The sequence below is a fragment of the Rhinolophus hipposideros genome (assembly GCF_964194185.1).
Source record: "Rhinolophus hipposideros genome assembly, chromosome: 5".
NCBI lineage: Eukaryota > Metazoa > Chordata > Mammalia > Chiroptera > Rhinolophidae > Rhinolophus > Rhinolophus hipposideros.
Window position 1 is genome coordinate 99802677 of NC_138051.1, and position 21982 is coordinate 99824658.

General features: G+C 44.6%; 1 protein-coding gene across 5 annotated transcripts in view; it reads left to right on the forward strand.

Moving 5' to 3' along the window:
• Nucleotides 1-21982, forward strand: part of PPP2R5C (protein phosphatase 2 regulatory subunit B'gamma) — a 137373-nt gene that overhangs the window by 101546 nt on the left and 13845 nt on the right. For all 5 annotated transcript variants that reach the window (XM_081047812.1, XM_081047811.1, XM_081047813.1 and 2 more), the window contains 9 exons: nucleotides 58-150; nucleotides 237-367; nucleotides 5368-5427; nucleotides 7198-7306; nucleotides 8740-8793; nucleotides 15661-15831; nucleotides 17349-17476; nucleotides 19706-19807; nucleotides 21418-21490. In XM_081047812.1, coding sequence (XP_080903938.1) covers nucleotides 58-150; nucleotides 237-367; nucleotides 5368-5427; nucleotides 7198-7306; nucleotides 8740-8793; nucleotides 15661-15831; nucleotides 17349-17476; nucleotides 19706-19807; nucleotides 21418-21490 — 921 coding nt within the window. The remainder of the gene's footprint in view (nucleotides 1-57; nucleotides 151-236; nucleotides 368-5367; nucleotides 5428-7197; nucleotides 7307-8739; nucleotides 8794-15660; nucleotides 15832-17348; nucleotides 17477-19705; nucleotides 19808-21417; nucleotides 21491-21982) is intronic.

Consider the following 21982-nt stretch of genomic DNA (forward strand, 5'->3'; position numbering starts at 1 on the left):
TCTTCGTTTAATAAAATTCCATGTTATCTGACTCATTGCTTTTTGTTTTCTTCCTAGCTTGTCTATGAATTTTTCTTAAGATTTTTAGAGTCTCCAGATTTCCAACCTAATATAGCGAAGAAATATATTGATCAGAAGTTTGTATTGCAGGTAAGGTACAAATGAGCTGAAGCTACAAAAGCCCTCATTTATATAGAGAGAATACCAACTCACGAAGTGTCTTTTTCTTCTTGTAGCTTTTAGAGCTCTTTGACAGTGAAGATCCTCGAGAGAGAGATTTTCTTAAAACTACCCTTCACAGAATCTATGGAAAATTCTTAGGCTTAAGAGCTTACATCAGAAAACAGATAAATAATATATTTTATAGGTAAGTCTGAGTGTCTCTCTTTTTGCATGGCGATGTAGATTTTCACCCTTGCACCTCATCATTCCTTTGACAAGTGACCAGGGAGCAGCAGTGGCTGTTTCCAAGCAACCTGCTGAGCAACCTGCCGTTTACAGGTGGCCCCAGTGTACACCTACGTCTCTGGGCTGGGGTCGGACCCCTCCCCCTTCCTTTGCCTCTCCCCCCACCTCCTCCCCATGATGCCACTCCCCAGCACCTCACCACATGTCCTTCCTTTGTTTCGGTTTTTACTGAAACGTCCAGTTGCCCTGAGTGTGGTTCCCTTTGGAATGTGGAGGAATGGATGTGTGCAAGGCCAGCTGTTCCTCCTGTGCGTTCCTCCGTTCTTCCCAGTTGCTTCTTGGTAAAAGGAAGGAGGGCAGCCATGAATTTTGAGGGAATCTCGGAGCTCTGAGCCTTATGTTAGAGGTTTGGAGACACCACTGTGCACCATGGGAAAGGAGGTCCTGCCTGAAGCAGCACGTGGCGGCCAAGCAGGTTTCGGCAGTCACGTCCTACAGGACCACAGAGACTGGTCAGGCTGGGAAGCTGGTCACAAAAGTTGTCCTGTCTGGATTTACGTGGAGGAGGGCCCAGCTCCACCACTCATGAGAGAATGTTCCATAACATTCCAAGTGCAGTGCTCACCTTGACCCCTCACACACCGCTCCTCCCCATCCCAGTCTCAACACTCCTCACACCTCCCTTTGTCTCTGCTGCTGCCTCTGAGTCACACAATGACTGATGCCCTTTGGATGAACGGGTGTTAAGTCCTGGGCGAAGCCCTTGGGGTCCTGAGGTCCAGGCCGGGCTCCTGATACTGTGCTCTGCTCGCACCTGGGCTCCTTCCATACCAGCACCTGGCAGCCTTCTTTCATCCTCCTCCCTTCTCCTCAACCTCCAAGGCTTCTGGAAATATTCCCTCACCAGGAAGGTCTCCCTGGCTTGCGGGACAAGCTCAGTGTCCCTGTGAGGACAGGCACCGTTTGGCCTGCTTTCTCTCACCTCCCAGTGCCAGCTGCATACCCAGCCACAGCGGCCTCAAATAAATGTTGATGGATGAAACAGTTAATGTAGTTTCTTCTCTGTTCCTGGAAAGCTTAGTAAATGAGCAGTTTGCTCTGAATTTTGGTCAGAATCTCAGGAAGGCTTACCTCTAAGTCCCCTGACTCCAGGATCGCGTAAGGAAGTGACAAATCCTAGTGAATCTCAGAGCTCTGAGCCTTATGTTAGAGCTCTTATGTCTGTCCCGTTTTGTGACAGGCAGTGTGCAGGTCCCTCTGTGAGATAGGAATAAGGTGGGTTTCTCATGGTCTAGCTGGAGAGGGCAGCCTAGAGGTGTTGGCCAGAGCACCGCAGAGGCCAGGCAGGTCCCTCTTAGTCACCATACCAAGTAAGGGAAAAGAAAAGGGGGCTGAAATGGATGGATGGATGGACGGGCGGGCAGGCGGGCAGGCGGATGGACAACAAATGAAACCCCACAGCTGAGACCAACAGCCCTTCTGGGAATTCCATCACCAGTTCCTCTCGTCCTGCCACCCGCCTGGCCCTGGTAGGCGACCCAGTCCTTAAAGTCTTGCTGTCCTGCCCATCTGCCGTCTTCAGGGTCTGATCCTCTCCCTTGTCTTCACACTCGAGACGCCATTTCAGTGTTAGAACCTTCCAGTTTGTGTGTGCCTTCCATTTGAACTCCTCCCCGCTCTCCACATCCCATGTATATATACTGGAGCCGGGCCAGTCACACCCACCGTGCTCAGAATGATGTCATACTTCACAAGATCATTACTTAACTTGTCAAAACCTAATGCACATTATTTAAACAACAAAGAACAGGCACAATTTAAATTCTAGTCTTTTAGGCTTAAAATTAAAGCTCTACCTAAAGTAGGTTTTTTTTCCCCTTAAACTTAGGTGTTGTTCAGATAACAGAATCACAAATCAACACCTGCATTAAAGAAGCAGAAAATGTCTGCTCCTTTAAAGAACCATAACTTAATAACAAATACTTAAATAGACTATTATTGAAAAGTTATTGCTAGTTTAATTCAGTTCTCGCTAAATGCTCAGTGCTCGAGTGTGGTATTTTTCTTTCGTTTTTCAGTAATCTTTTCTGTAATTATCGTTCCTGATAGGTACAGTCAGAAGTAAGCACATGTAGATTCCATAATTGTCTGGATCTCCACCTTGACTCCCCTCCCTCATTTCATGTAGGAGAAATTGAGGTGAAAGGTCATGACAGAGGTATTTGCTCCTCCAACTTCTACGTAGTACAACTAACTATATCTTGTAAGAAAGAGAATATTCAAACGTTTTTGGTCCAACTTATGGAAAATGTTAAAATTCCTGTTTCTATAGTTTCTCTTTCTAATCAGCATTTTTTAAATGTGGGTTAAAGAGAGCTCAAGATACTGCTTGGCAAACAGTGGGACGTGGAGGTCAGGTGAACGCGGTGGGGCTGGGCTTCAGACCTCTTCGCTGCGTAACAACCACCCTCCAGCTAGTGGCTGAAATCCACATTATTTTTTTAAAGATTTTATTGGGGAAGGGGAACAGGACTTTATTGGGGAACAGTGTGTACTTCTAAGTCAAGTTATTGTCCTTTCAGTCCTAGTTGTGGAGGGCACAGCCCAGCTCCAGGTCCAGTTGCCATTGCTAGTTGCAGGGGCACAGCCCACCATCCCTTGTGGGAGTCGAACCCGCAACCTTATGGTTGAGAGGATGCGCTCCAACCAACTGAGCCATCTGGTAGCTCAGCGGCAGCTCAGCTCAAGGTGCCGTGTTCAATCTTAGTTGCAGGGGGCAGAGCCCACCATCCCTTGCGGGACTCCAGGAGTTGAACCGGCAGCCTTGTGATTGAGAGCCCACTGGCCCATGTGGGAATCGAACCGGCAGCCTTCGGAGTCAGGAGCACGGAGCTCCAACCACCTGAGCCACCGGGCCGGCCCTGAAATCCACATTTTTTATTCCTCACGATTCCGTAACCTGCACTGGGTTCTGTGCGCAGGTCTGCTTCACAGGCTGGAATGACCAGAGTGGCTTGGGGCAGCACAACCTTTCACGGCCACAGCCAGCTCCCAGAAGGAAGGAGCAGGGCTGCCAGGCTGCGTGAAGGCGTGGCCGGAAGTGGTTCAGACTTCACCCAGGTAGCTCAGGACAGCCCAGACCCAGAGGAGAGGAAACGATTCTGCCTCTTCACGGAAGGGCAGAATGCGTCCTGCAGGGAGGAGGGGAATCCACGGGTCCGTTTTGGATACCGCCTACAACAAAAAGTGTTTAGAGTCCTAACCCCCTTTTTTTTTTGGCTGAAAGAGTGAGCAACCCACTAACCTGCTGTACATGGATCTTTGTGGTGCCCCTCCCGTTTTGTACCCTGTGTTTTGTCTGCTACTGGAAAAGTAAGAAGGACTATACTTATTTTCTCTTATTTTATACCTACTTCAAAACGGATTAAAATAAAGAATTTATCAATAAGAAAATAATGTTGACTTAGGAAAACAAAACGACTTATAGCTAAAAGCCATCCTCATTTAAATGTTAAAGCTGCCGGACATGATCAGAAGCCTTGCTAAGGGGTCAGACTTCTCTGTGTCTGGCCGGAACTCTCGCCCAGGTGTGTCTGTGTCTCTGGCCGGAACTCCCGCCCAGGTGTGTCTGTGTCTCTGGCCGGAACTCATGCTCAGGTCTGTCTGTGTCTTGGGTCCGGAGCTCACACCCAGGTCTCTCTGTTTGGCCAGAACTCACGCTCAGGTCTGTCTGCGTCTCGGCCTGAGCTCCTGCCCAGGTCTGTCTGCGTCTCGGCCAAAGCACCCACCCAGGTCTGTCTATGTCTCAGCCAGAGCTCACGCCCAGGTCTGTCTGTGTATCTGGCCGGAACTCACGCTCAGGTCTGTGTGTGTCTCTGGCCGGAGCTCCTGCCCAGGTCTGTCTGTGTCTCGGCTGGAGTGCTCGCCCAGGTCTGTCGGTGTCTTGGTCCCAGAGCTCACTCCCGGGAGCCTTGTGTGACCTGCTGCTTGCACAGCTCTCCCAGTTATAAACAGCGGAATAAGAATTCCAAGGAAGTTGCTTGGTTGTACTATATGCAAAGCTGTATTTAAAACATTTAAACTGTTTTAAGTATTTCAAACAAGTGAAGCGAAAAGAAGCCTTCCAGTGGAGTTTTATCAATTAAAGTGCTTCTTGGTGTAGCCACGCCCCAGAGGCGGTGACTTCCACAGGAAGCAACGTCCAGGCTCAGGGCAGGTATGGCAGGAAGGGTGATGGCCCCAGAGGCATGTGTCCGGTGGTGGCTGGGACCTTTCCTCACCGCCGCCATTCTTTCCCACCTCCAGCTGCCTGTCTTCAGACCAGCCGCCATAGGTTCCTTACGGTATCCGGCTGCTCTGGTTCTGACCTCTGGTGCCAGAGGGTGGGGGCTCAAATCCGAATCTGTCTGAGCTGGTGTTCGAGCCACTCCATGCGGCTGCCTGGCCCATCTTCCCAGCTGTTGCATGCCACCCATTCTGAGTCACAACCCTTTCCAGAGACTGTAAATATTGGAGGCTTTTAAAATTAAGATGTCCACTTCTGTTGAAATGCAGCCAAAAATTAAGACAGGTAAATGGATGGATAGAGGAATGGCTAGTTGGATATGTGATACAGCAAATAGCGAGGTGTTCATTGTCAAGCTCAGTGGTTGAAACATTGCTACTCACTATAAAATTCTTTCAGCTTTTCTTTTTTGTTTGAAAACTCAAAATAAAACGATGGGGAAAATTTTTGAGCACACTTGTGTTCTCTGCCCTCTGCGCATTTATACATCCAGGCTTTGAGAAGTTTATTTGGTGACAAGGAGCAGTGCCCGGGGATGGTTTTCACAAATGGATGTGCTTGTTGTTGCCTGGCTGCCTGATTTTCCTCCTAAAGGCATTGTTTCCTCACTCAGAGGATCTTAGTCTTTCCAGCTGTTATTTCACTAATTCTGAAGGACACATTGCTTTTTCTAGGTTTATTTATGAAACAGAGCATCACAATGGCATAGCAGAATTACTGGAAATATTGGGAAGGTAAGTTGTCTCTGTTATTGGTAGTGAATGGCTTTACATGGAATTTATGCCAGAATGAACCCATTCATTGCATTTCACTGCCCCCCACCCCCCACCAAGCAAGGCCATTTAGACCATTCCGTAAAAGAACTTAAGTAAGGTCTCCCCTGATGGAAAGGGTCCGTGAGCTTGGATTAGAGCCCACCAAGTAAGTAACTGATGCCTCCCATTTGTAAGGTTCCATGTATAGACTAATCTCGTATACCTCAGTACCATCGCTATGGAAACACAATTTCAATTATTTCCTCAAGAGCAATTTAAAAATAGTTACATTAAGAAGGTTTCTATTTGACACTTAGAAGAAGAGACCATTTATTGTACATTTGGGAGATTAAGTAAATGCTAATATTTCAGATTGCTTTGATTTTGTAAATTTTTCATATGTATACCTGTAACATAATTAACATTTCAAAAATACCTTAAGCCAGGTAAAGTTCTTGCTTGTTGTCGTTTTTGTTAATGACTACAGATTTTATATCAGCCCCCCAACCCCCTGTGCCTGGAGTTCCTCGGGGTCCCGTGGCCTTTCCCCGGGGGCTCAGGGTATACTGGCGGCTAACAGTTCGGAGGGATCCTGCAGTGAAGAAACGTGTGGGCTTTTGTTTAGTGATTCCCAAAACAATTTGAACCCAAGAAGCTTTTCTCAAGGAACACTGTTGCCATTTGTTGGATGTGTTGCCCTGCTCAGGAGTTCTGAGAAAAACTATCCTTGCTGTTTTGGATATAATTTGGTAAAAAAGTTAGTCCTCAGGGAGAATTCACACTTGGCGGGTCTCTTTCCCTCAGGACAGTGCAGTGGGCAGTTAGGTGGGTGCCCTTACAGGCCGTGGGACCTTTGGCAAGTTCCTTATGACTCTGTATGTGTTTCCTTATCTATAAAATGGGAAGGTAATTAAATTCACCTCCCGGATTGCTGCAAGGCTGGGTGCCGGTCTGCAGTGTCCAGCATAGTCTGGCACACATGGCCTCGTGTCCTCCCACCACTAGGACTGATTATTTTATCCTTCCAGAAGAGGGGTCTGATCTTCTCCCTAGTGGAGGAGCATATCGCCCTTGATGGCCACTTAAGCCTAACCCTGCCTGCAGGGCCCACGTCCCTGAGAATCATGAATGATGGGGGAAAACTTAGAAATCGCTTTAACTGCTTCTATAGTTCTCGGTAACATTTATCTGTGCCTGCCTAATTATAAAACCAAATAGATAGACTACTTGATGTAGAGACAGAAACTTCAGTTTTCAGGTTAAGAGTAAAACCCCATTTCTTTGCAGAAGAAAACGGTTCTTGCTGATTTTTAACCAAAGCCCATTCTGTACTCAGACTCACGTTCTGCCAGCGTTAGAATAATGAGCCAGAGTCTCTGGGAAAGTAAATTCCTAAAGATGGGTGAAGGTGCTAGGTGTGAGAGGCCCTGGAGCTGGGGTTCCACCTGAGCTGCTTGTCTTCATGACCTAAGGAAGCTTTTCCTCCCAGAGAGTCCTTCTGTTCTGGGTAACATCCTGTAAACCCAGAATTTTAAAATTATACCGTAGTTACAAAGGTAAAATGACTGCTTCCTTGAAGATATGTAATTTTCTTTTTAATTTCAGCTAATACCCTCCTTTTTTCTGAAACATGTTTTGCTTGCTGGTTTTCGTGCTGAACGCAAAAACGGAAAGAAAAACAGCAAGATATTTTTTGTTAAATCCGAAATTGGTAAATATTCAAACTGTACGTGAATTCTGTTTTCACAGTATAATTAATGGATTTGCCTTACCCTTGAAAGAAGAGCACAAGATTTTTTTACTGAAGGTGTTACTGCCTTTGCACAAAGTGAAGTCTCTGAGTGTCTACCACCCCCAGGTAAGGGGTTCACTGAACCACTGTCCTCACGGAGCGTTCAGGACTCAGGACACTGAGTCCAGCCTTTTAATTGGGAAGGTTTTCTTTCTTATCTCATATTACTGACGTAGGTATCGAGGTGCTGGTGACAATTGAAAGGATAAGAGGGTAAAGCGAGATTCCTTTTAAGAAAATCAGAAAAAAATCTCAGGAATGGAGGATTTTAAAACATTTTAAGCATAGAGAAGGGAGTAACTAGCTTGGTGAAAAGAGTCGAGGAAGACTTTTCAGAGGAAAGTTTTCTGTAGTATAATTTAAAATCTAGCACCTTAAAAAAAGAAAACCTGTATGCCATGGCCAATGAAATGACCTATGAGAAGGTTTGTTTTTGAGCTGTTCATTTTTAAAACTTTGTGAGAATCTTAACTAAAGTTACACTGAAAAATGGGTGCATAAGTAGTTCCTAACTGCTGCACTACCCAGATCTGGTTGTCCTTCACTCTTATTCCTGTAAGTTCTATGTAGACAACCTCAGCTACGCCGATTGCAACACGCTGGAGGTTTAGCAGTACTCCCACCTTCAGCTGCAGGCGATGTGTTGGTTCCTTGTAGCCAGTGTGTGTTCCAGAAGCCAGGAACCTCCACTCTGCATGGCCTCACTTTGGGAGTTTGAGGGCTAATTTACAGGAAGAACAGTAGACCCTTGAACAACATAGGTTTGAACTGTGCAGGTCCACTCATGCGTGGATTAGTTTTTCAGTGAACCCACGCAGTTCAAATTTGTTGTTCAAGGGACACCTGGTGGTTAGGATTCCACATATGCAGAGGGCTGACTTAAGTTGTGCATGGATTCTCAACGGCGTGGGCAATCAGCGCCCCTCAGCCCCACATTGTTCAAGGATCAGCTGTGTATCCATTAGATGATTCTAATGACATTGGCTTCCTGGGAAATATTTAGCTTAGAGTTTTTTCTCTGATTACTATTAACTGGTAGAGCTTTACATCCTGTGTGGTTGTTATATTAATTGTTCTATATCAGAAATTAATCGTTCATAGATTTAAGATGGAACCAGATTTTCATCAGTTTTTCCCAGCTGTTGGCTTACTTGTTTATTATAGTCTCCAAACGACCACAAGAAAAATGCCCATCAAACCTGGGGTGACTTGTTGGTGTTAGGCCAAAAGACAGTTTCCTGGTTATTTTAGTGTTCCGATGTACCTTCTGCAATTGGTGAGGGAGAATAGTCTGTCCTGGGGTCCCTGCCTGAGAGTCTCACTCGGAGCCTGTGACGCAGCCCACAGAGGGGAGCCCACACCCGCCTGGCTGGTGGGCGCACTTGGGGGCAGCACCTGTCACTTCAGACCCTTGTCTCAGCAAAGGAAGGTGTTAGAAGCACAGCCGCATCTCCACATTTCACGGAAACGTTAACGCTTCTTCTCCTTTTGCTTTTTAGCTGGCATACTGTGTAGTGCAGTTTTTAGAAAAGGACAGCACCCTCACTGAACCGGTAAGTGCACCCTCTGGGCGGGGCCCGCGGGCCTCAGAGGCAGTGTGTGCTTTGCTAAGTGTGAACGTCACACAGTGTGTCTGCTTTACCAGCGCTTTTGTCGTAAGTTACAACACTAATAAACTAATTCTATTTGGGTGTTACAGGATTTCCAAGTTCAGAGATTTTGGTGGCCAGTTCCTTTATGGCAGTGATTATCTTGCGTCACGTGATGCCACCTCATTTATCCCTTAACGCACTTCGCCCCTTTGGACGCATAGCATCTGAGCAGTTGTCGCCACGGAATCATGCAGTTTAATGCTTTCACATCTCTTGGCTTAACAACATACTACAAAGTGTGATCAAACAATATGGTGAATGTTTAAATAAAATAATTTACAGTAAAAGACACATTGCCATCAATTCCCCTCAAAATACTACCCCTCACTTCAAACACACTTATCCCATCGTTCTTGCCCCTTTCTGAAGCCGTTCTGGAAGTCCTCTTCCATGAGTGTCTTTAGTTGCGCTGTCGTGGTTGCTTCAATGTCCTGAGAATCTATTCAAAGCATTTACCTTTCATGGTCATGTGGACTTTGGGGAAGAGCCAGAAGTCATACGGTGCCAGATCCAGTGAATAAGGTGGATGAGAACACACTTAATGTGTTTATTTGACAGAGATTGCCTTATCAGAAGTGATGTGTGACACGGAGCGTTGTCATGATGGAGCATGAGTTATGGCACACTTTAAAACACACCTTCTCTCAACCGTAGCTCACACCCGACTGACTGCACTGAACAAGTTGAAACTTGTCACACATGTTACTAAGGTTCGTCGCACCACTTTCCATATTGAAGGTCCCTGCCTTCCCGTTGGATGGCACTCGGCAGCAGAATTCACCTTATTTTGTGATCACCCCTCTTATTTAACTGACTAGTCAGAAGAGTTGAAATTAGGGTTCAAAATGCTGTTGTGCTGATGAGCTTTCACCCTTGAAAATTTTTTTCAAGTTAGGGTATAACTGTTTTATGATCATTGCATCATAAGAGAATGTTACATTGCTATCACTCAGTGTTTGGATTTCTAAATTTCTTGGCATTTTTTCTTTATTAAAAATACAAACGCTGTTGTAGCCTGGAGTAACAGTCGGGTGTGTCAGGTGCCAGTGGAAGCATTTGAATACACTTTTTTTTAACAGCTTTATTGACATATAGTTCACATACCATACAATTTACCCATTCAACATGTGCGATTCAATGTTTTTTGGTATATTATGTCATAACCTTTTTAAACTGTGGTAAATTGTATGTAACATGAAATTTGCCACCTTGATAAATGTGTAGTTCTCTGGCGTTACTTATATTCACAAAGTTGTGCAACTGTCACCACTGTTTCCAAAACTTTGTCATCACCCAAACAGAAACTGCACACATTAAACATTGACCTCTCCCCCTCCCCCCGCCTCTGGTAACCTCTGATCTACTTCCTGTCTCTGAATTTCTCTACTCTGGCTGCCCCGTAGGAATGCAGTCATACACAGTCTGTCCTTTTGTGACTGCTGTTGCACTCAGCACAGTGTCCTCAGGGTCCATCTATGTTGTAGCCTCTGTCGGAACTTCCTTCCTTGTTATGGCTGAGTAGTGTTCCATTGTGTGGACGGACAACATGTGTCTTGTCACTCATCCTCAGTAGACGCTTGTTTCCACACTTTGGCTGCTGTAATGCTGCTATGAACAGGGGTGCAAATATCTGTTCAAGTGCCTGCTTTCAGTTGCTGTGGTGTATACACCCAAGTACAATTGCGGAATCATAGTAATTCTAGGTTTCGCTCTTTGGGGAACCACCAAGCTGTGTTTTCCACCATGGCTGTCCTACTTTGCATTCCCACCAACAGTGCACTGGAAACAAGGGTTCCAGTTTCTGCACATCCTCACCAACACTTGTTATTTTCCATTTTTTTGATTCTAGCCATCCTAGTGAGTGTGAAGTGGTATCTCATGTGGTTTTTTGGGTGTGTTTTCTTTTATTACTGATGACGTTAGTCATCTTTTCATGTGCATGTTGACCATTTGTGTATTTTTTTTGCTTTTGGAGAAATATCTTTAAATCCATTGCCCTTTTCTAAACAAGAAAAAAATCAAAATTTTAATACATGCACATAGGGGATTCATATAGGCATGAAAATTCCAAAGATAGTGAGGCAACATTGGGTACATATGACATTTTGGGACAGAGGAGAAAGTGGGGGATGGGGTATTAGATTTCAGAAGTGAGAATGGGTGGTGTACAGGTAGTTGACAGAGCACAACACTCATGGCAGGAAAATTCTTGCTGGGCAGCTCAGGAACAGCGGGACACAGGGGCATGTAGCTAAGACAGCAGGCCCTGCCTGAAGCTCTGTTCACCACACTTCATTCAAATCAGGCTCAGGCAGCAGCCATTCTCAGAGTCCCTTCCTGAAGCAGGTTTTTCTGTCTGAATCTTGGGCAGGAAGTGGGGAGGCCCAAAGGCTCTTTCTGACTCTTCTTCATAAACAGCTTAGAATCAATATTGCCAAAAGGCAGCTTCCGGGTGCCAAACCTTTGGTTCCCTTCACTAAGAACAATAGTTGGATGCAGTAGAGGGTCTGATAGCTGATGCGGTCTCAGTGGTGGGTGCAGCCACTCGGAGGCAATGCTTCTCGATTTGATTGCGCTTGGAAAACTTGTTAAAGTACAGAATGTGCGCTAGTTGGTCTGAGAGGGGGCCCGAAGTTTCGTATTTCTGGTTCCTAGCCGACCCCATCGTTGCGGTCTAGGCCCACACTTTGTTTGCTTAGTGAGGCTTGGTTTCCTGCCGAGCATCCCAGTGACGACACATCTAGAGTCACAGCTGGTACTTGTAGCAGGAGAGAAACTATGGCAAATAAAGAATTTCTTTTTACTTTTTTTTATGTAACACTTCATAGTATGTGACTTATCCATTGTGTTGTGGATAAACATTTAGGTGGTTTCCTTTTTTTTTTGCTGTCGTAAGCAACTATACAGATTTGCATTCCTGTCTTCTCATACTCATGCCACCATTGCCCATTTTTTCATTGTGTTGTTTTTTTTACTTTTAAGTCACAAAGTAAAAAGTGTTAGGTGCCAGTTTAAATGTTTGACTATTCTTTTAAAAGTTTCTAATGGAATAGAAAAGATAAATATTGTGATTCCTGAGTCTTTTCTGTCTGTCCAGCTGTCTTTCAGTTTTCTTGTGAGATTGTAATTTTCATGGTGAAGATACCTGATAAAGTCTTAATACTGTATTCCTCAGTGAAACTGACCTCTGATCTCGGCTTTCTTTTAAGCTTCTAAATTCTGTGTGTAGACTCCCCCATCCCACCCACAAATTCAGGAATAGCCCTCCATCGTGTCCCTAAGACATGTTTAGTTAAGAAAAGAAAATTGAGATGGCACTAATAAGAAAAAAACCTTTTGTAATATCTTTTCTCCAGTGATGACAAACCTATTTGAATTCTTCTATTTGAAGGTCTTCAAACTGAAGGATGAGAATTTTTTCTAGAGAAAGTAATAAGTGAGGAAATTCTAACACACCTCCACCCATTTTCAGAAACAAAAAGGCAAAAAAAAAAATGGAAGGAGAGAAAGTATGCAAAGTTTTCTACTATGATTTTCTTGGTGCATATTTTTCACACTCTGACCTCCCCATACGTCACACTGTGTTTACTGTAGACTAAGGCTTCTCCCACCAAGCCCCTTACCGCAGCCCCATGTCTGTCAGAGCCCGAATCCTAATCCTGCTCCAGCAGGACTCAGGGAGCAGGTTCCAGCCTGTTCGTTCTCACCTAAAAGTAATATGAAAGCTGATAAAGTTTATACATGTTTTTAATTCCCACTAAGAAAGCTAATATTACTTTGCAAGAGTGAATGCTTTTAACTGCAGTTGTCTAAAAGAATGCAAGACATGGTGTGCTGATATCAGGTGGGTCCTTCCATCTTACGTAGTAGATGGGAAGCTGACTTGGCAGAAGGACAGACACGTTAAGCCCCCACACTCCCGGTCCCCAGTGTTTCCACCCCAGGTCACTTCGTTTCTTAATTTCCTGCAGCACAGATAATATAACAGGATACTCTTGACTGTAGAAAGCAGGTTTCATTTTCCACACATTAAAAACGTTCAGACCTTTGCCTCAGTCAATTCCCTCCTTTGAAATTCACATATTCTGCAAATACAAAGGCCACTTTGTGTTACTTCAGCATCCAAAGCTTGTCGATAATAAGATGAAAGTGTAGGCCCTTGTGAAGGTGTGTGTCCGCCCAGCAGCCCACAAAGACACTTGGCGCACATGCGTCTCACAGGCTAGAACCCAAGACACGCCCAAAGTCAGCGTGTGTCCAGGCTCAAGAATTCTTAAAGTGTGATCTGTTTAAAAGACATCTGTTGCTCTTGTGTGTGATCTGTAGTTAAACTTTTTTCATTTGCAAGCTGCATACAGTGCTCAAAAGCATTCTGGGCACATTGAACGTGTACACTCTTGTAAGAAAACAGAAGTTCATCAGAAAGCGATGGAAGTAGAATCATGCTCTTTTTCGCCCGCCTGTTTCTTTAGGCTAATCAAGTTTTGTTACACGGTCTGGTGGGAACTCTCTTCCCTGGTAGGCCAGGATGGGGTCTCCCAGGGTACCAGGCAGGGGCCGCTGGCACGTACCCCCAGGCTCGCCTGTCTTCTCCAGAGAGTGGGCAGCCCCTTGAGTTTCCAAAGGAAAGCCAGTTCTGGAAGTGCTCCTGGCAGCAAGCGGCCACTGTCGCCTGGGATTAGCATCCCAGAGCAGAGTCCCTCTCCTGTACGTGTTGTCACACTCAGTTGGTTACTGATCAGATCACAGGTCATTTTCAGGTAGTGTGAAAAGGAAATCCAGCGCATAGCTCTGGTTCTAGAAATAATACCTTTTCCACGACATTGAATAGTCACCTCAGCTGTGTTCTTTAGCTCACACCTTAATGTGTTTCTCCTACAAAGTTCCATTTGTCACATGGCAAGGAACCGTGGTACAGCAGGTACTCAGTGACTACTGAGTTATTGTGAGCAAAAAGATGGAGGAAAATCATTAAATGGTGCATTTTTAAAAATAATTCCTTGTAAAGACAATTGTGTTGTAAATTTTTATTTACACATCAAAACTAGGAGTACTTTCTTTTTTATAAATTTTGGAGTTTTCTAAAGTGTAATATAAAAGATCACCCAGAAGTCTGAATGCCAAAAGAATCAAAACAGAATTGTTCTATTATAAATGGGTGTTGCTCGAAGGCCACCGTGGTTCTTAATACGGTGATAATTAAAAGCTGGCCTGCTAAGCAGTGAGCTGGCGTCATTTGCGGGCCTGGAAGTGACTCATAGTAGAAACCACCAGCCAGCCTGCCAGTGCCGACCGACGGTGGGGTGAGTTCCACAGTGGCCCTGACTCCTGGGGCTGCGGGGCAATTTCAGGCTGAACAGCTGCTGTAAAACAACAGGTTTCAGCTGTATGATCAGGTGTGTACATATGACCTTGCATGTACTCACATTTAAATGCCTGCTCTGGATTGCTGCTGTTTCAGACTTAGATAGCTAATTCTGACAAATCTGACATCTTGGGTGGACAATATTTACTGGTACCATGTTTCCCCAAAAATAAGACCTAACTGGACAATCAGCTCTAATGCATCTTTTGGAGCAAAAATTAATATAAGACCCAGTCTTATTTTACTATAAGACCGGGTCTTTAATATTATAATATAATACAGGATAATATAATACAATACAATGTAATACCAGGTATAATATAATATCATGTCGTATCATATCATATAATACAATACAATAATACTAGGTATAATATATAATATAATTCTGGGTATAATACTGGGTATTGATTTTTGCCCCAGAAGACACATTAGAGTTGATTGTCTGGCTAGGTCTTATTTTCGGGGAAATACAGTATGATTGTGGTAGGAAATGTGGAAACTATAGGAATATGATAAAGGCTGCCCAGCGGAAACTCTCTACCTGCCTGACTTGGGCAAGGAACGTAACTCCAACACCCACAAATCAGGAAGCCACTGCTGGCGAACTGAACGTGCCTCGTGGGCCGCAGAAACTGTCATCGTGGGCTCCTGGCCAGGGCCACCCTGCCACACACTCACTGGGCCATAGTGAAGTCCCCATAGCAGTCCCAGGACTGCGGGTGGTTGTGCCACTGGTTCGTGATGAGGGCTCTGAAGCAACCAGGGTTTGGTGACAGCCCAAGGTCATGCACACAGAGGCCAAGTGTGGCCCAAGCCCAGGTCCCACCGCAGCCCTGTGGCGTGAGCTGAGGACATCAGCTTATTTCATGTCTCTTTTTTATTTATTTTAGCACAGCTAAAAGCACTGTATATATATACACACACAGTGTATGTATGTGTGTATAAATATATGTGAATAGTCAATTTGAGAAAGAAACATTGTGTTATGTGTATATGTGGCCAACAGTATTTAAAACTGGCCACTTCTACACTAAAACATGTACATGAACCATATATGCTCTGTGTTTGTCCATTGGTCCTGTTCTCTCCAAACTTTCCTAACTGCCTTTTTTTTTTTTAAAGAACTGACTCTTAACTTGAAATAGTGGTTAATTTCAAGTTAAATCAGAGTGAGTGGGTCACGTAAATTAAAATTGTCATTCTAAAGTATATAAAATTAGTCCTATTTTTCAAATTATTTTTTTTTAATGTAGTAATTGACTGAATCACACTGTTCCTCCTACAAGGCAAAAAGCACCACCTCATTCTGTTGCTTTGCAATGGGGTCGAAAAAACAGAATCTTAATTTCACAGATGTCGGGGCACCAGGGACCTCACGCTGTGTGTTGTTTCTTCTGTAGGTGGTCATGGCGCTTCTCAAATACTGGCCAAAGACTCACAGTCCAAAAGAAGTAATGTTCTTAAATGAGTTGGAAGAGATTTTAGACGTGATTGAACCATCAGAATTTGTCAAGATCATGGAGCCGCTCTTCCGACAGCTGGCCAAGTGTGTCTCCAGCCCGCACTTCCAGGTACTACAGTGGGGGTATGGGGGGGGCTGCTGTGGAGCTCCTGTGGGGGTGACACGTTTCTGTGTGTGGTGGTCATATTGTGCTTCTCATGTAATTTGAAGGTAAACTTCAAGTTTTTACTTTAATTATACTTCGAAATAAAATGCTTTCTCAGTAAGAGTAATTAAAAATGGCTTCTCTGTAAAACTGTCTTTATGTTCAGTGAGCTCCCAATTTCCCACAACTGACTGAGTAATCGGTATTTACAGATACTATGGCGATAAAACTTTCAGCTCTGCGTTCTCTCCCTCCATAAGGCTCTTTGTTTCTGACATTGTATAAATTCGTCTCCCTTCACCCTTTAAAAAAAATTAATAGTCCTGATTTTTGTCACTGTGAAATTCCTGTTTGAGACAGTGCCTCAGTCAAGTCACTTTCCACCTTCTTTTCCCAATTCCTTCTTAAACCCTCAAGCCTCTTTTAAAGGTTGTCCCCAGTGGCTCTGTGTAGCCCACCCGCCTCCATTTGACGTACTGGCCACCCACCCTTCTGTCTCATTGAGCAGGTGTTTATTGTAACTCATCATGAACAGGGCAAAGGTCTAGGCACAAATGAGCAGAGCCTTGCGGTCTTCTGGGAGTTGGTGACTCAGCAGAGGAGGGAAGGGATGTCAGCACAGCCCCCCAATGTGACGCATGTAGATGTCGCCAACAGTTTCAGAACCGTGCCCCCTGCTGCCCAGCTGATAGTCCTCAGCCAGCCACTCAGCTGGCATCTCGTGCCCTCTCCTCCCTCGGATCCCTCCTCAGGACACGCTCCATGACTGTCCGTCTTGGTTGAAGCCACATTCCCCACGCTCACACCAGCACACCCCATTCCCCTCTGTTGTTCCCCACATAACTCATCACTTCTAATAAATTAGACCATTCACCCACCATTTGTCTCCTCCCCTAGAATGTGAGCTCCTCGAGGGCAAGGACTCTGCCTCGCCTGGTTCCCTGATGAGTCCCCAGGTGCAGACAGCACACCATACGTGGTGTACGGATGATGGGTGGGCGATAAACTTGTGTCCTCAGCATCTAGCCCAGTGTCTCCCATGAATGTGAATAAATGACAGTGTTCTTGGTGTACAGGAAATCACCTGCCTCGTATAGAAGGCTCTTCAGGGTTACAGTCTAGAGCAGGGGTGTCTAAACTGTGGCCCCCGGGCCAACTGCGACCTGCGATCCATTGTTAATTGGCCTGCAGCAAATTCCAAAAATATATTTAGTTTACTTAAATCAACCAGGTGAGGCAATACGTACTTCACCTCGAGTGAGTGGCCCGGCTGTGTGCGTATTTTACCGCACATGGCCCTTGGTGAAAAACGTTGAAGAAAGTTTGGACACCCCTGCTCTAGAGTATTTAGAATTTGTAGAAATAGAAATTTTCTAATCCAGTGTAACTCATTAGCCTTTTCACAGGAATAGTAGGAAGGCTATTTGCTGAATGTTTTTAATCACAATCACAGACAAAGCTGTGCCCTTCCCATCTTCCAGGTGGCAGAGCGAGCCCTGTATTACTGGAATAACGAATACATTATGAGTTTAATCAGCGACAATGCAGCAAAGATCCTGCCCATCATGTTTCCGTCCTTGTACCGCAACTCAAAGAGCCACTGGAACAAGTAAGAAGGAGTGGCGCCATCAGACCCACATGGATTAAATGTGCATGTTCTGCTCAGACCGCACGCCAGTTAGGATTGAATCCCAAGTCTGAAATGCCACTTAAAAACGAGATGTTGATTCCTTTGTGGACTTGTAGTTAAGTACAAGTGTGGGTTGTATCTGGGGATTTCGATTTGCCGCCTGACCCCGTTTTAAGCCCACACAGAGTTTCGTCCCTGGCAGTGTCAGTAACAGTGTCTTCCAGGCCTGTCATTAAGTTCCCTCTAGAGCTGAACGTCCCTGCGAAGCTCATGGGGCTCGGCCCTTGCAGGAGTGCGCTGGCCACCCCATTCTTGGGAGGCCCCAGTCCTGCTGTCACACACCCTGGTGAGCCCTGCTGTGTGGCCAGCAATCACCCCACTGTGCTCCCTGCCTGGAGAGCAGGTGGTCTAAACACAGCCTAAGGACTCCAGTGCACTTGCCTGTGCTCTTCTCCTGTCCACTGACAAAATGAGGCTGAGTAGACGGGTTACTCAGCGCTGGTCACCCGAGACCTTGACTGTAACACAGGCACCATCCCATTGTGGAATATGGAGCTGGGACTCACGTTATTTACATGAATGTGGTGTCAGGGTTTTACTTCATCTTCCTTCATTTCTTTCCCTTCTATATTGCAGTCTTACGTCAGAATTTAGAGCAGGAAGAGCAGAGCTAGGATATCTCATCCTGCCCCTCGTTTGCAGGCAGGAAAATGGGACTGGCAGGAGCAGGCTGACCTGCCATGGGAGCTGGTAGCGGTTCCCCAGCCACAGCGTCTGCCCGCGCACCCCACCTCAGTCCTGGGGCACATTCTTGCCCCGCTGCCGGCTAGGTCTGTCTCGGCCAGTTCCCTCCTCTGAAGAGTAGAGGAAACGTTGGCACCCACCTGAGAGTTTGATGACTGGTCAGGACAGTGTTACTACACAGCCTGCCTCACTCCCTGGCGCCTCACAGATGCTGCGTTTTCTACATGACTACCACTCACTCTGCTGCCATGGCCGCTCTGTGGTGGTCAGGAACTGAACCCACAGCGTCCCCAGGTGTGCCTGCATGCAGAGCGCTCTGCTTTGCAGGGACCTTCCCCTGGTCGTAAGGGAAAGTTAAGGAGTTGTGGGCCACGAGTCGTGTCCAGTCAGTGTTGGCCAGCAGTGGTGGCCGGAACCGTCAAGTGGTCCCCTGGTCACTGTTAACATGTCCACTTTCAACAGCCTCTTTGTAGCATCTGTTTTGTTTATGGCGCTCAGCAGGCGGTGCCCAAGGCCTGGGGTTTGGCCAGTTCCCGTGTGTGATCGAGCACGATTCCTGCCCAGTGCAAAGAAATAAATGTTTTTATAAGTGTTATCTAAATACGATTTTGAGTTGTAAAGTGAATTAAAAAGTAGTTACTATTTGAGTTTAGTGTTTGGTTTTGGGTTTTGGTTTAACTACTGTGTTGCTGCTCCTCACAATTCCATGGGTTGACTGGGCCCTGCCGAGCTTGCCAGGGGTCCCTTATGTGGCTACACAAATGGCAGCTGGAACTGGAGTCCATCCCCCCACAGGCTCCACTGGACACTGAGCAACTGGGCCCCGTCCTGGGTGTCAGAGCCCAAGTTTGAGTAAGCTGCACTGTGGTGGTTTTTCTTTCTTTTTTTTATCCATCAACATTTTTACTTTTATTAGTTTCAGGTGTAGAAAGCTGCGTAATAATTAGACATTTACACCCCTCACTAAGTGATAACCCCTCCCCATAGTGATTTATTTTCTTTTCTACCTACCAAAGCTCTGCTTTAGCATTATTACAATTAATTTTTCAGTCCTCAATGAATAAGATGGAAAGGAAACTGATATTTATAGAAAATAAAATGTTTCCGTATTGTCCTCTATATAATATAATTAACTTTGTCTCAATTATATTTGTTCCACTTTCACCATTTTTTATGTGGTTTCCAAGTAAGCTGGCTTTTGCTCCTGGGATCCGGGACAGTGAGCTGGAGGGCCTGAGGCATTTAAGCCAGAGCAGCAGGATGAGGAGTTGCTGACTACAAGAAAAGAAACAATGAATCAAAAGTAGCAGCATTTTTATTTTAAAGCTCAGGGAACTTGTGAAATGTGGGACATTGAAATCACCTGATACATTTGGAATGGAAATAGATTGTGGGCGAGGAAAAGGGGGAGATGGGTAAAAAAGATCAAGTATTCTGAGTTTCAACACGAAGTTTTATTCGTAGGACAATTCATGGCTTGATTTACAACGCACTGAAACTCTTCATGGAGATGAACCAAAAACTATTCGATGATTGCACCCAACAGTTTAAAGCAGAGAAACTGAAGTAAGTTGCTCCTTTCGAAAGTTACTCTTTCAAAGATGTTTTTCCTTAATCTCTAATAACTTCTTCATCGGTTTATCCTAAAGTGTTAGTCTTCACTTTAAAGCGAAATCAATCCTTCTGTACTTGGAAAGCAAATAAAAACTTTGTTACAATAACTGATTTTCAAAGAACACATATTTAAAGTTAGGTATTCTCTCCATTATGCTACTAGTTGAATCGTTTTTCCAAAAAGGGCATGTGTGGTCAAGAATTCAACTTTCAAAATTTTGGCTTTTCTCCGGGGACACTTAAAGGCTGTATATCTAATTTTTACATTTATGAGACTGGAATTTGAATTAAATTCTATAAGGTTTATATGAGAGTAAAGTCTTCATCGCAACCTAGCTTTGTTCTAATTTGGTTAACACGGCGTTTTCTAGAGTGTTGCCTGTGTCCTTCGCAGAAGTGGGGCCCTGCTCTTAAGCTGTGAGGTCTTCAGAGCCCACATCTGGCCAGGGACAGTGTAAGTGACATGGTGCTCTGTCCCTAGGCTATGCGAATAATTATGTGATTAATTAGTTATTGAAATCACATCTTCAGGGTCAAGTATAAACTGTTGGCAGATTTTATTCTTTGCTTGTCACTTGAAGCTAAGGTAGATAAACTTGAAGGACTGTAATTCAAATTACAGTATATATAACTAACTGTCATGTTCATTCTTTACACAGCGTATTGACATATATGCCAGGCCCTGTCTTAGGTTCTGGCAACACAGCAGTGAATAAAACAAAAATCCCTGCCCTTATGGGGTTTATATTCTGAGTAGTATGGAAAGAAAAAGATAGCAAAATACAAATAAGTGAGATAGGGTGTGTGTGAGATGATGGTAAAGCAAGAAGGGACACAGGGGGACACACAGAGGATTTCCTGACCCTTCAGCTGCCTTGTCCGTTCTTACCTCAGCTGAACGGAGTGTTCAGATATGAAATATAAAACCATTGGGCTTTCCTAATGGCAGATCTTTCTACTAGTATATCTTAGCTTTCTGAAAGGGACCTTAAAGGTCATTTAGTACATTTTCTGGATTTACGAAAAAAGTTGGATCCAGGTCAAGTGATTAGCTTAAGGTCATGTGACTCGTGAGCACGGGGATCAGACTGGAACCCAGGTCTCCTGGCACTGAAGATTGTTCCTTCTTAATGGTCAGTGTTGGGCCGTCTGCCCTTTTCACCTGGCTCCCTTACACTGTGGTGTACAGTCTCACTGTTCATGGATACATACGCTTCTCATCAAAATGATACGTGTTCTCTGAAGAGGCAACTAAACAGGATGGGTGGAGGCATAAGAAATGCTGTATAAGTGTTTTTAAGGACTTAGATTCTTAGACGTGTTAAAATGTTAGCACGTTTTTTCACCTTTCCCTCTAAGTCTTGGTGGGTTTTTGTTTTTGTTTTTTTCATTTCGTTTTTTGTGTACATGCATTGTGGTCCCCTTGGTGAAGTGTAGTGGACTGAAACCAGAACGTGACAGGAAACAGGGTTGTGTGGCTGCCCGTTCAGTGTTCTCCCCTTTACCCGTTTCTTAAATTTGATTCGTCTCTCTAATACCAATGACATTTTACTGTTTTTCAGAGAGAAGCTAAAAATGAAAGAACGAGAAGAAGCATGGGTTAAAATAGAAAATCTAGCCAAAGCAAACCCCCAGGTACTAAAAAAGAGAGTAACATGAAAACATCTAGGGTGTTACTTGAATGTTTTTATAAGATAGGCTTGTGGCTTCGTCATGGGAGGGGAGGGAAATCATGTTCACTAACATTGTATATGAAAATATCTGCAATAAAAATAATTTTCAACTTTTGTACAAAGTTATTTTGCCCCAAAAAGTTTTTACCACAGAATTGACATTTTTTTCTTCTGCTTCCTAAATAAGATATGAAGCTTATGAATATACTGTGGTAAAAAGAAAACCAGGCTCTAGCCTCTGTTTGGGGCCAAGATGGTGATTTGCTTTCTCCTGTGATTGTCATAGATGCTGTAGCTCACACCGTGTTTCCTTCTTTCTAATATCAAAGTTTAAAAGCAATTAGATTTGAAAGAGATTAAACATAAACTTTATGTCCTCTTTCCTAACATTAGGTTTCTGTAGGTTGAGCCTTTTATCGTTAAAAATGGACTGACTTGTGCCATGTTAGCAACT